Genomic DNA, 14,855 nt, shown 5'->3' with positions numbered 1-14,855 from the left:
TGGTGGTGCATAGGGGCATAGAGACATAGGGGCGGAGCAAGACGGGTATAGGCAGGGAGGCAGTCCCTCAGATAGACTGAGCCCTGACTGCATATGGCCTTAAAGATAGTTACCAGAACCTTTAGCCTGATCTGGAATGCAACTGGCAACCACTGTAATTGATGGAGAATGGGCTGGATGTGGGGCCTCCATGGTGTTGTTGTAGGAATCCTGGCCACTGCGTTTTGGACCAGCTATAGTTTCCAGATCAAGGCTAAGGGCAGGCCTGTGTAGAACGAGTTACAGAAATCCAGTCTAGAGGTGACCATCGCATGGATCACTGTGGTTAGGTGTTCCGGGGCCAGGTAGGGCACTAGTAGCTTGGCTTGGTGGAGATGGTAAAATGCCAACCACGCTACCTTTGCAACCTGTGCTTTCATTGTGAGGGAAGCATCCAGAATCACACCCAGGTTCCTGGCAGAGTGAGCTGTAGAGAACTGCACACCATCCAGGGTGGGCAGATGAGTTTCCTCACATAGGCCATTCCTACCCAGCCACAGGACCTCTGTCTTTGAAGGACTGAGCTTCAGATTACTCTGCTTGAGCCATCTCATCACTACTTCCAGGCAGCTGGCTATTGCTTCTGCGGGAGAGTCAGGTTGGCTATCCATCAGGAAGAAGAGCTGGGTGTCATCTGCATATTGATGACAACCCAGCCCAAACTTCTGTACCAGTTGTGCAAGAGGACACATGAAGATGTTGAATAAGATAGGAGAGAGGACTGCTCCATGTGGGACTCCACAAGTAAATTGTCGGCAGTTTGATGTTTGCTCTCCTATTGCAACCCTCTGTTCACAACCCTGGAGGAAGGAGATCAGCCATTGAAGGGCTATCCCTGGTATTCTGGCATCGATGGGGCGGTGAGCTAGAAGCTCATTGGTCAACTTTGTCAAACGCTGCTAAGAGGTCTAGTAATATCAGCAGCGCTGACCCACCTCGATCCAACTGGCGATCGAGGTCATCCATCAGGGCAACTAGCACTGACTCTACCCCATGGTCAAGCCAGAAACCTGACTGGGATGGGTCCAGGAATACCGTTAATTGGTTTGTGTCAGCCCTTTCTACCATCTTCCCCAGAAACACCAGGTGCAAGACATTCATAGAATCATAGAATCATAGAGTTGGGAGGGGCCATACAGGCCATCTAGTCCAACCCCCTGCTCTACGCGGGATCAGCCTAAAGCATCCTAAAGCATCCAAGAAAAGTGTGTATCCAACCTTTGCTTGAAGACTGCCAGTGAGGGGGAGCTCACCACCTCCCTAGGCAGCCTATTCCACTGCTGAACTACTCTGTGAAAAATTTTTTTCCTGATATCTAGACATTCCTACATGAGCCTTAAGGAATCAAGTATAAAGGAGATGGAAGGGCAGTGTGGTTATTTTTTGCCATTTATTTATAACTTGCTATCTTTTCATTAGATGTGATTCCAGCTGTTTTGGGTGCAGTGGTCCAGGAGAGAAAAATTGTACAAGTTGTCCAAATGGTTACATCCTAGATACAGGTGTCTGCGTAGTTGGCCTAGTTTGCAAGGATGGTAAGTATTTTTATGTGCCTCCAAATAAATTATTTCATTGGTCATTTTTTTCTACACTTCTCACATGTTCACTACAAACAATCGTGATATCCAGAATAAATGATTATGTTACCATTTCAGATTTATAAAAATGTTCAGTGTATACTAATGGATCTAGTTTTTGTCCATTTCTTTTGTGACATGCAAAACCTAAATAGTCTTTAACAAATAGTTAACAAATTCCCTTTCCATGGCAACTTTTGTGAAGGAGAAGTGATTTCTGCTGCTTACCACTCCAGATCTCTTTGCCTATCCCACACTATTCCGGATATTCTCCCAACCCTCAGGGCCTCTTTGAGGCATGCATGGGCCTGTAACAAAAAGAGAAAGCAACAAATAGCTGTTCTGTGACCTAACTCCCCTGAAGGTTCTTTGGATCCAACTTCAATCCAGCTCTTCCATAAATTAAAAGAATTATCTGTGTGTATTTATTTGTATCATCTACGTAGGTATGTAATTGTTATACCTGACATCCTAATAAGAGAGTTGAGATAACAAACAAAAAAATGGAAATTTTCATTTAGAACAAAATTAAATTGTCAGAAACAATTACCTGTGTTTTATGAATTATACAAGACTAAAATCAAAACCCTATTTTAAAAACAAGCTTTGAAAGGGGCAGCAGGCAGGAGGGCTGCTTACTTGATGGACAGGAAGGCTGGAGAGAACGCGGTAGCCCAGCCTGGGAAACTAGGCCATGGAGACTGGTGTGGCGCTGCGGGGTGCAGCCAGCTGCCCGCCCTCTCCATGCTCACCTGGTAAGCAGGAGGGTAGGAGAGAGTGCAGCAGCCTAACTAGGGAAATTGGGCCACAGAGGCTTGCATGGCACTGTAAGGTACAGCCAACTGCCTTCCCCTTGCTTGCCTGGCAGACAAGAGGCCTCAGAACGTGGCAGTCCAGGCATGCCAGTGCCTGTGCAGTTGGCCTCTACCCTGGCTTACCTGCTGCCATCTCTTCCTCCTCCCAAGTGCCTAGAAGGGGCAGTAACGAGGATGGAGAGGAGGAGGGGGGCAGGGAATACCCAAGATTGACCCTCAGTAGGGGAGTGTGTACTCTCTATTGGGGGTATACCCCCACTAAGGGCTAATCATGTAGGGTGTACATCACCTCATGCAAGCTGGGTTTTATCTTGGCTGAAGATAATAATTGTTAGGATGTTCACACCTTTATTTGGGGCTAGAACAGGGACCACTATGGTTGCAGTTTATACAGCCATCCTAAGCAGGTCTATTCAGAATCCTGCTTACACTCAGAAATGTGTTCTTAGGAGTGGCCTATTATTATAGTAAATATATATTTGCTGTACTTAATACCTTCTTGATATGGAAAATATTATTAGTTTCTGCATTTATATTTTGCAAGTTACTATCATTCATTCACTCAGTAAAAAAAGAAAGGCCCCATGTCTATAATAACTACAATATAATAGGGGGGGGGGAAATCCTGGGAAATATCATAATTTATACTAGTTAATTTGAGCAGCATATTACCTTCAATTACAGCTAGAAGGTAATTCGTGTAGTCAGTGCTACCATACTGTTTTAATAAAAGAAAATATTGTTAGACCAACATTTTATAAAGGAACTATTCACAGACTTGAGCCTGATTAGACAAATCTTGTACGTAGATTGAGGGAGAGATTCTGACCTCTGCCTGCCATTTTCCTGATGTTCCAGCAAGACTTAAAAATAAAGGATAAGCCAAATTGGTTTGGAACATGACTGTGGGAGGAGAAAAGGCACCTGCCTTCCTCCCAATTTCTCCTGTTGAAACAACACTGGATATGGGTTATTTTCCTGGCTTTGCTTTTCCATGTAGAATATTCTGTGCTCAAGGAGCAGAAAAATTGTCCATCTGCCAGAATGTTCCCATCAACTGATGGGAGATAGGTTTAGAGTAGGCAGCTCCAGATAGGGAGATTCCTGGAGATTTGTGGATGGAGCCTGGGGGGGGGGGGGCTCAGTGTGATTTATTTTCACATGTATACCCCACTTTTCCCATTAAGTTCACCCCCACCCCCAAGCATCCATTTTCTCCAGGGGAAATGACATTTGTAGTCTGGATTCCAGAAGATTCCAGAAGATTTCTATGTCCCACTTAGAGGTTGACAACCCTAAAAATGAGGGAATAACTTCCCTCCCTCAGTGCCATTTTGTAACAGTTCTATGGTTTGGGGTACAGGAGTAGAAGCCCTTCCTTTCCCCTTGATATCATTCTAAAAAGCCTTTCCCTACAGCTGTTATGTACCTGCAGGAACCCACACCCAACACCTTTAAAACATGAATATGTACCTTGGCCCTATATCACTTGCTTCAAAGTTAATGCAAGAAAACTTATGCCAGTCATAGTTGGCAATCAGATTGATTGTGTAACTTCTTCCTTTTAAATAATTGTTTCCGTAATCCATAACCCTTTTTTAAAGCCAGTCATTTTGTAGAAAAGGCAAATGTTCCACAGTTTATATGGAACATTTGCCTTTTCTATTCTATTCTGGTTATCATTTTTGCCATATACTGGAGTAATGCAGCATATCAGAATGGCAGACCTGCAGATTCTTCTGAGGAAGAGTGCTTGCACTCAAAAGCTTACGCCTTGAATAAATCTTTGTTGGTCTTAAAGGTGCTACTGGACTCTGGTTTTATAGAGCTGCCAAAGCATTCCTGGCCCTTTCAACTGGAAATTTCACATGAACCTTAAAACCATTTGGCAACCACTGTCAAGCAGTTACCTAGATTATCAAGAAGTCTCCAGTTTTATAATCAGCCGTAGGTTTCCAAGTCAGTTGAACAAGGATCCGATCATTCAGAAAGGATAACAGATGTCTCAATTGATCAATAGAGCAGTTTCACTGGGAGAGTGGTATATAAATTAAATAAATACCAACACCTTGGCTCACAAGTGGTCTTGCTATCACCCTATTCATATAATCTGCTTTTATGACATTCTGGTAACTCTTCTTCCTGTTCCTTCTAATCACCTGTTGTACAAGCCTTTATGGTAATGGATGATTTTCTGTATGCCTCTTGTTTTGGTTGTTCTCTTGTCCTCCCCAAGGGCATCACTTAAGTGTTTTTTCACATTGGATGTTGGTTTGTATCCAGCTTTCTTTTCCAACAAACTGAAAATCCCAGTTTGCAGAATTGTTACTTTTTCTTTTGACACTTTCCAAACTGCTTCATTCTTTATGAGACAATTTCCCGCTCCTATGATAAAGCATGTTTTAAGTATTTTCTGTATCGCCTTACTTTATACTTTCCACAAAAGCAATTCTAATCTATAAACCTTCCCTCCCTTGCTGTTCCATATAAGATAGAAAAATGCTGAACCAAAAGGCACAGGTATAATATTCAGTTAAGTAAGAACAGTGCTTAATGCTTGCTGAAACCAGTGAGGGTTGAGCAAGCAGAAAGAATTCCGGCTAAGATTTATTAGACCTATAGGGAACCAGATAGCTACTATCATACTTTGACCTCTGATTTACAGTAAAAAATGCTGGCATTATTCCTGTTTTCTTGTTACTTTTCAGGAAGAAACTAAACTCTCTACAGGCATACCCTGCTCCCATTTGCAGGGGGAAAGTAACAAGTGAACAATGTATACTGCACTTATTTGAGCACGAGATCTCTCTGAAAACCTAGCTAAAATCTTGCACTGTTTCCTGAGAGTGGATTTTCTGTGTTCAAGTAAATGCAGTAGTCCTCAGTTTGCTTGCTATTTTTTCTGACATGGAAGAGAGGGAATAGATGTGTGAAGTACCTGCAATTCTACAACAATGTCATCAGTTGGGACTTTGCATTGGTATGGCAGGCCATGGAGCTCCATAGTAAGCACTTGCTTTTAGAGAAGTAAGTTAGGGTACTATATAAAAATGTTATGTGTTTTTAGATTATGTACACTTTCATGTGACATGGCTGTTTGGTTTTCTTTTATTCATAAAACTCAAATATCTTCCACTGTGTTTTTCACTGTTTTCTAATATTTCTCTTGACTTTTTTTTTTCTCCTTTCATAAATGGATACAAATCACTCCTTGCTGGAACACAATATTTCTTCTTGAAAACAAATGCTGTTGTGACTGAAATTCCTTTTGATGGAAAAAAAAATCCTATTTACTGCCTGTTCCTGAACGGTCTCTTCCATCAAATATGCCTGTCTGACAAATTAAACCTTACTCCACTTGACACCACGCTGTTCAAACCTTCAACTTCTCTCCATTCTCTCTGACCACTGGAAGCAACGGAAGAATCTTGGGCTGAAGGAGGCTTCTGTATGTTAGTGAAAAAGAATAATCTTTGCCAGCGGAAAGTACTTCAGCAGCTTTGTTGCAGAACATGTACACTCAAAGGGTGAAATGACACTTCTACACATTTTCTCGCTCCTGTAGACTTATAGATTAATCCATACTATTAAAAATGAAAAAAAATCACCTTTTTCTCTCTCTTTCTATATCTTCCCTTCATCTGGGGAGACAGTGAACTGTATGTTGGAACTTAAAATAGAAAAACTACAACACGCCTACCTTTCATAACTGGGTGTTTAGAACAAAGCATCCTGGATCACAGTGTCAGTATGGTGTGACCAAAGCATTTGATGCCAAAATTAAAGTTATTTGATTTCCTGTCACCTTAAGGATATCCCTGGGTTTTTAAAAACATTGTCCTTTTCTTTTTTCTGCTTGTGTCCCCTTCAACACATGTACAGTGTTTCACAAATACAACACAAGTTTACATGGATAAAAACTGAACAAAAAGTGCTTGCATAAGTCTTTTTTCTGTTCACATTCTCAGAATAAGGAAGAATTTTAGATAAGAATACAGCCCCTGAAGGAATTAGAAATACCTTTAATTACAGGACTATGCTCTTTTTCCATTGTAATATCCTTTAAAAATATTAATACTTTTGCAGATGATTTCTTCGAATTTCCTAAAAGGTCTTTTGCATTAGAATCTGATATTTGTCGTAGTAACTTTTAATAACATTGTTAAAGGTGCAAAGTTCTTAAAACCTGAGGGCTTTCTTCCTGCTGTGAATAAACTCCAAAAGGTGCACAGCCCTCTTGCTTCTTTATTGTGTAGCTTGCATACTTGAAACTAGAATCAGCAAGAACAGTATTAATAGATTATTTTTATTTATATCTAGGACCATTCTTTTAGAGATGGACCACGGACAGGATTACTAGCTCCCAATTCCAGCAGCTCCTTGCATGTAAGGAAGCTGCAGTGCACACATGGCTTTCCAGTTTGCTTCAGTGGACAGAACAACTCTGCTCCTACATTCTTTCCATGTGCATAGAGCTGCCCTTTCCACCAAAGCAAACAGCCAAATTTCCACCATGTAGACCTTATAATGTGTGTGCAGTTCCTTAAGTAGACAAATAATGCCTTATGCATGGGTTTTCATTCACAGTACAGCTGACATGTTCATGGTAGTCTGTTTTCTCATAGCAGCTGCATTCTGTGCATTGTGGCAGTGGCCTAAAAGGGAAACTGCTGAGACTGAGATTGCAATGGAAATTCTATAAAACCTGCATGATTGGTGCCTATAACTGGAATTAATATACTGAACCAAATGCAACTCTTGATGTAGACACATTGTCAATGTTCTGTCAAGAGTAATCCAGTTTGGTGATTGTGCAATAATAGATAATTTATAGTTCTAGGCCTCTTATTCTGCTACAGTATAAAGTAGAGGAAATGTCCATATGAAACTCCAATATTGTAATTTCCAGGCAATCTGGAAATGATATTAAAATATAGTTCATACATTCCTTTTAGCATATGATATAAAAAGCATTCATTCATCATGAAATAGATTAAACTTCTAATATATACATTAAGAGATTAAAAACCACAAAGCCAAATATTTCTTCTGAAAAACTTGTGCCACTGTATGTGACTCTGTAATTTAAAATGAATTTCATTTTTATATAGGTAGCTAAAATCAAAGAGAACAAAGCTTACTAGCTTATTTTTTAAAATACCGTAATGGGCCTAAAGTGTTTACAAATTAATGTACTAGTTTCTGTTGAAACAAAGCTGAAATGTTGTGAAAGATACCTCCATCTGACTCACCACAAAAATAAGTACTATTTTTATTATTAAAATTGTAAATTTTCAATCATTTCATTGGACTTCAGAGTCTAATGGAATCCAGTAATTCATTTCCAGTCCTTAGAATAGTTATACATGTTTACCAGAACAGCCCATATAACATAACTAGACATGGGAAAGGCAATGAGAATAGTTTCATACATAAATGAAGTTCACAATATTTTGTCAGCTAGCGAATTCCTTTTTCTTGTGATATGTGCCTGATTATATAACTAGAACAATTAAATCATGATGAGCCTTGTTATCCGATCAGCCATAATTGTGAGAATATAATTCCTGCAAAATGTAGTCAGAACCAGCATGTTAGGCTAATCCATTGTACCCAGCAAATTTTTGTGTGGTTCCCTCTTCTCAAAAACCCTGCTACTGTTGCTATCTCTTGAGAATGGACTACAGTAAAGGGGGAAAGAGAGAATGTACAGAAATAGGTTTCTATCTAGGCACTTAATTTCCTAGAATTTGCTCTCCTGAAAAGCAGAGTATTTAAATTAGAGGTGCTAACCATATTTTTTATTGGTAAAGGAAAAGTTCAGCTATAGCATTTCTGATCCAGCAAAAATAATTAAGGTTTAGTCCAGTTGAAATGAATGGAATTAGTTACAAATAGTTTTAAGTTTCAGAGCAGTCATGTTGAGCCGCAGTAGAACTAGATATGAATCTAGAGCACTTTAGAGACCAAGAGAATTTACAGGATATGAGCTTTTGAGAATCAAAGCTCCATTCATTAGATAAAGAGTCCTTATATCAAAGTAATGGTATAGGTGTGTTGCAAAGAAGGAACTCAGGATACATAGGTACAATGCACATTTTAATCACCTTGATTAGAGCAGAGGGGAAATGGGGACAGAATATTGGCTTCTGTAGTAAGACAAGAATCTACTATCTTTATTCTGCTCGGGGGTCCATTGTTCTGAACTTGTGAATGAATTCAAATTCAGCAGTCTCTTATAATATTCCATTGAAGCTTCTCTGTTTGAGGACTCTCATTCTTAGGTCAGCAATGGAATGATCTGAAAGATTAAAATGTTCTTCCACTGGTTTTTAAGTGCTGTGGTTTTTAATGTTGGATTTATGTCCATTGATTCTTTTGTGTAAGGACTGACGTTTGTCCAATACAGAAAATGGAAGGGCATTGTTGACATTTGATGGTATATATAATATTGGTACATGAACAAGTAAATGAACCTAAGATGGCATTGTTAGGCCTATTGATTATGTTGTTAGAGTGAATATGGGAACAAAGTTGGCATCCTGATTTGTTGCAGGCCCTGATCATACCCTGAAAATGTTTTGGTCTCTAAGGTGATAGTAGACTTGTATATAGTTAGATTTAAGTGTGACTAATTGTGCTGGATTGAGATGGGTGAGTACATCTTTTACAAAGCCACAGTGAGCATGATATGCTAGACTATTGGAGCCCAATTCCATGACACAAATTCAGAAATGATCACAACTCTGTCTATATTGGTGTAACTACTAGTACAATCTGGACTGCCTCATTTCTCTACATAACATAATTAATTAGAAAATAATGCTTTCAAAGTTTAAGTTAATGGTATATATATTATATAAAGAAATATATATATATTCCTAATTGTGATATAATGTATTGGATTGTAAAGAATTTATTTGGATACTTACAAATGCCTCTAACACAACTAAAGCAAAGGATTTGATTTTTTTAAAATACTGACACATTGTTAAATCCAAATACGTTTTTATGAAGAATACTGTACATGTGTAAGATGTCCAGTTGTTATTGTAAAATAGGGTACTACTGTTGTAACTGATTATGGCCAAAATCAATGTCATTCCATATTTTATTTTTTTTCTATTAAATTAACCAACAGTCTTGTTCCTTTGGTCCAGCAAAACACATTTATGAGCCATATATATCAAAATCTTACACTTGGAAAAGTGAAGAGTTTTTCTGGGCTCCCCCCCCCTTTTTTTTCAACAAACCATTTGATACTAAACAGAAACTGCTGAAATAAAGTAAAATAATGTTTTAATTTAAACATATTGGTCTTTGAAAAGAAATATGACTGTATTGTATTTGAATGCTGGTATAGAATATTTTGAACACCATTTAAGAAATTACAGATTATATTTCCAATCATTATACAATTTGGTACATTTTGCAGCATAAGTTTAAGTAAACTGGGTAATGTAATGTCTCATAAATTTAGCAATATAACCCCTATGGTAGCAGGCAGCTGCTAGTATAAGGAGACATCACATTCTTATAGAGACATCTCTTAACTCTGGCCTTGCATCTCACTTTTCTATTCCTGTACTGGAAAAGCTTTGGGGTATGAGACAGACGCTGAGTCCCTAATACATACGGCTAGTATGGACACGGTCTTCCAAGGCTACATCATGCTTCGGGTTACTTTACCAACTGACACATAAATATTACAGAAATAATATAATAGTAAAAGCAGTAAATCAAAAATACTAATGGGCTATTTCATTTTCCACATAAACCCTTCCCCACACTCATTTTCTCCTGGCAGTTCCCATATCCCCTCATTACCCGGTTCCCTGGTTCTTTCTCCCCTGCCCACTTGCCAGCAATCTCTTCTTTTATATCTTCCACACAGTTTTTAGCTTTATTTGTTATTTATTTACTTGATGATTGAATTGATATCCCTTTTTTCTTCAAAGGGGAACCCAAAGCTGCATACATAATTTTCCTGTCCCTTATTTAAGCTCACAAGCTCACAAGACCTTTATGAGGTAAAATAGGCTGAGAGAGAAAACAACATCATGGAAGTTTCTGTCACAGAGGGGGAAGAGCTGAACATATGTCTTTCATATCCTAGACTGAAATATTAGCCACTGCACCCCACTAGCTTTTATGCAGTGGCTACTGCCTTTTACTGACAGAAATCAAGGACTGAAGGCTGGATTTATTGTTGTGCTTGCTTAGCGGCCACCACCATGGCCATAGCAAAGGGGATACATTTCTTAAAGGTACAGGTGCTGCTTCTATTATTTTGGGGGATTTAACCCCCATGCAACTTTTTAAATATTTTGCATACCTCAGGCTTTTTTCTGAGCTGCAGAAAGATGTCATGTCAGTACATGGCTCCAGTCTCCAGATTTAATTATTAATAAATAGGACCATGAGAATTAGATATATTGAGAGTAAGTACCTTGACCTCTCATGAACTCTTTACATTATGAACATTATGAACTCTTGAAAAAAACGATGTGGTTACAAATATTCTATTTAAGGATTGAACCATGGTGCAGAAATATTATAGTCGGTCCCAAACATCAAGATTAAATCTATTCAATCTACTTATCAATATTTTATGGAATGTGCTTGTGAAACCAAAATTTCAATAAGCTGAGTTACAATGCCAATTACAGATCATGTCTATATGCTAGATGCCTTGAATAGATTCATAAATACCAGATTTATTTTTCACATACCAAGACACTTTAACATCTGACTACACATTCTGACCAGATGTTTAATTATACTCTCCTGTTTACATGAATAAAAAATTGACAAATTATCTTTTCACACTACTCTTTATGACAGAATGTTACAAAATCTGTATATCTTATGGCACTTTTTCTGGATTTTTAGTCATTGGGTGTGTATTTTCCTTCCAGCTGCAGCATGACCCAGTTAATATTGTTTGCTGGGATAGAGGTGGGCATTAACCAGCTCATCAACCAAAATTCAACACAACCTTAGCCTGGTTCAGAGCCCTTGAACCAATGTTCAAAGTGGTGGGAACTGAAACTGACTGATGAAATGGCTGCCAGCTGATAGGTTTAAATGGCTGCAAGACATTTCACTGGTCAGTTTCACTTTCCCTGTTTCTAAGGGGGGGAAGCAAAATGTTTGGTGAAATGACTGTGAGCTGTTTCACCAGTACATTTCACTTCCCACACTTCAAAGTGAAAAGAAGTGAAGTGGACCAATGAAATGGTTCACAGCTATTTCATTCTAACAGCTGATGGGTGCTTCCTTGACTTGGAGGTGGGGAGGAGCAAAACCAACTAATTAAGTGGCTGCCCAACACTTAAATCTAACAGCAGGGTGGGTCTGCCCATCATCTGTCAGGTTTAAATGGCTGCAGGCCATTAAACTCGTTAGTTTTGTTCCCCCCTGTTTCAAAGGGAGTTCCTAAAACTTGCATGGACTGAATCTCCAGAATCAAAGCTACCCTTTAGGAGAAGGCATTGGGAGCTCTGGGTAAAGTTAAGACCTCTCCAAGGAGTCATATCCAGAATTCCATGGAGTTCCTCAGAATCGCCACCTCAGAAGAAGTCAAAGTCCCAAGTATAAGGCTTCTCACTCTTCCTCTACCTGGCCAGGAACAAATCCATTCCTTCCCAAAACCATCTGCTTCTCTTCTGTGTGGGGGTGATGATTGAGATTCCTTTGCAGTCCACTCCTGTAATAGAGGGCCTCCTGGTAAAGAGACACTGCAAATCTTTGAGTGACTCCTAAATCCCACCACCCCCTTCACAATGGTCCCAATACTCTTGGTACCTATGTACTACCCTATATGATGGGAACAGCAACTGCTGCCTCCCTTGAAACCAAACAACCACCCCCATCAAGCCCTATCATTGATGTCATTCACGAGGGACCCACGTATTTCAGAATCAGACCTTAGGTAGTCCCTTGGAATTATTGCAGCCATGTTCTCAAATACAAAAGAAAATTAGGTCCTGGGAGTAGTCTACCATCTGACATACCAAATTAATTTTCTAACATGAAGATAATGTCTGTCTCCAGTTATTGCCATAGAGATACTCTGGTCATGGGAGACTGGGAAGTTGCTTGGCATGTAACAGGCATGTACTACATCAGATATAAACTTCTGATAAATATATTAATCTCTTCATTAATTTTTGCGCCTTCAAGGGGGAGGACTCTTATTGGCTCTTGTAGGAGGGGGCCAGTTCGATCATGTTCAGAACTGTAAGAGCTCCTGAAGGCCCTGCAGTTTTTTGGGAGTTCCTTCAACCATGTTGGGGCCAGGACCAAAAAGGCCCTGGCCCTAGTTGAGACCAAATTAACGTCTCGTGGGCTGGGGTCAGTTCAAATTGGCAGAGCGCAAAGCTCTACAGCGTGTACGGTCAGCCAGGTGGTCCCTCAGGTACATGTGGCTCAGGCCACAGAAGACCTTGAAAATTCTCCCGCAACATTAGGGCGGCGGGAGAAGACTGCGAGCAATGGAGGCTCCCTCCGAATGGCCAAAGTCCCCGGGGTGGAAAAGGAAAAGGACGCAGCGCCCCTGCTCCTTGCTGAAGATGGCGGAGTGGCAGGGCCGGAGGACTTACCCCATGGGCTGCGAGCGCGATCTGCGAGGTGAGTCCGCGGCCGGCCTGGCGAGGCCGGGCCAAGCCACCAATGGGGAGCCGCGCTTCACGGCTCCTGATTGGGCCCTCTGAGTTTTTATCCCGGACAGGACCTGCCCTAACTCCTCCCCGACACCCCTTACCCTTTTATTTAATCCGCTCCACAGGAGCGGTTTAAAGATAGCACATTATACTTGACTACTTTGGGGTTTTTTTTTATTTTTCTGCTCAACTGCATGACCTGCAAAAATTGAACCTGAGTCTGATAGAACATGCGCTCCCCAAGATGTGATTATTCAAAGAAGCTCCTCTAAGTTATTCCCCATCTTCTTTCACAAAGCATTTGTGGCCCTCCATAGTCTTTTTTTGTGCTGCTTGCTTCTAGTTAACTTTACTTTGTCTTACTTTGGCATTTTTGTAATCAAACGCTGTCAGTTCCAAGTTACTAATGGTATTTTCATACAATATCAAAAGTGCCAAAAAGAGAATACAAGATATACTTTCTCTTTTATCTTTCTAGGATGTTTCAAAAATAGGCGTAAAAGTTTTGTATCTTCATGTAGAGACATGGATGAGCTTTCCTTTATCAAGAGCCCATATCTGTCCCAACATTTTTATTCTTGTCCCAAGAATATTTTAAATTTGTCACATCGGTACTGAGGGACATTTCTAAAGATTTTTTTCATAACACAAGGTCACTGGAGGATCCCTCTGTGACATATTGTAGGCTTTGATCCTTACTGTGCCATATACAAGTCAATCACAATCACACATAATTTTGAAACTGGAAGGCAAACAACTATGATCTTGGTACCAAGTTCACCAACAGTTCTCAAACTACGCCACAAGAATATTTTTTTCTTCCTTATTGTTTCTTGAATTCTAGCAATGTATCATTTCATAGAACTTCTATATATTATAATCAAAATAAACTATGTTTCTAAGTATTTGAAAACAGCTGTTCTGTGAATGTAGGGCATCAGCAATATCTACTTGCCTTATTTTTAAAAGCCTGGGACAATTAATCAGATTTTTACTTCATTTGCTGGTACAACCCTTGTTTTATAAAGACTATGACATAAGGGAGTTAAGTAACTGATAAGCTTTCATTTACCAGGAGAATATATTGACCCTGGTGGTCATTGTCAGTTCTGTGATGCTTCCTGTTCTAAGTGCACAGGACCAACTCCAAAGGACTGCATCAGTTGTCTATCCACAAGGTAAGCATTAACTAGTTATGAGTCTCTTAACACTTCTAAAGATTGCAGCTTCTTCTGTGTATAGTTTAGCACTTTTCAAGCTGCTTTCAGGGTGGAACTGCAAGTTGAACTAGTGATAATGGTTTATTATTTGTCACAATTGACTCAACCTACGACCTCAGAAAATGTCTAATTGGACCTAAAAGGGTTGTGTATTTGGAAGCATGTAAAATTATGGGAGAATTTCTGACAATTTTGTATAGAGCTATACAGCAAGCGATTAGGATTTTTCCCTCCCACCTCCTAACACTGATCTGAATATTGTCAACACAGGTCTTCATACCAAAAATGACTTTACTTTTTTACTTAACCTATCCTAAAAACTATATGTAAGTTCTCATTTCTCTCTTCCTCAAATTCTTTTCCAGTATTCCCCTTTCTCATCCCTCTAGAGGTCTTTCCTAATATGTATTCAGTGGCTTTAGATTTGTACAAATATCCAACAGGATGAAATGAGAAGCAAGAAAGAAAAATGAAATATAACAATTTCTCAGTACAGAAATAAAACACAAGGACAATAAAACAAGGAGCTCTGGAGCATAT

General features: G+C 39.5%; 1 protein-coding gene across 3 annotated transcripts in view; it reads left to right on the top strand.

Moving 5' to 3' along the window:
* PCSK5 (proprotein convertase subtilisin/kexin type 5) overlaps positions 1-14,855 on the top strand; it is a 290,087-nt gene that overhangs the window by 221,335 nt on the left and 53,897 nt on the right. Inside the window, exons 20-21 of one of the 3 annotated variants that reach the window (XM_077344762.1) lie at positions 1,459-1,574; positions 14,171-14,273. In XM_077344762.1, the coding sequence (XP_077200877.1) occupies positions 1,459-1,574; positions 14,171-14,273 (219 nt within the window). Of the gene's footprint in view, positions 1-1,458; positions 1,575-5,846; positions 9,741-14,170; positions 14,274-14,855 lie in introns of those variants that run through there. The other 2 variants (XM_077344761.1, XR_013232545.1) reach the window with 2 other exon arrangements.

The sequence above is a fragment of the Paroedura picta genome, chromosome 7 (assembly GCF_049243985.1).
Source record: "Paroedura picta isolate Pp20150507F chromosome 7, Ppicta_v3.0, whole genome shotgun sequence".
NCBI classification, from domain to species: Eukaryota; Metazoa; Chordata; class Lepidosauria; order Squamata; family Gekkonidae; genus Paroedura; species Paroedura picta.
The sequence above is the reverse complement of the archived record's forward strand: the minus strand, read 5'-3'. Positions and strand labels throughout refer to the sequence as shown.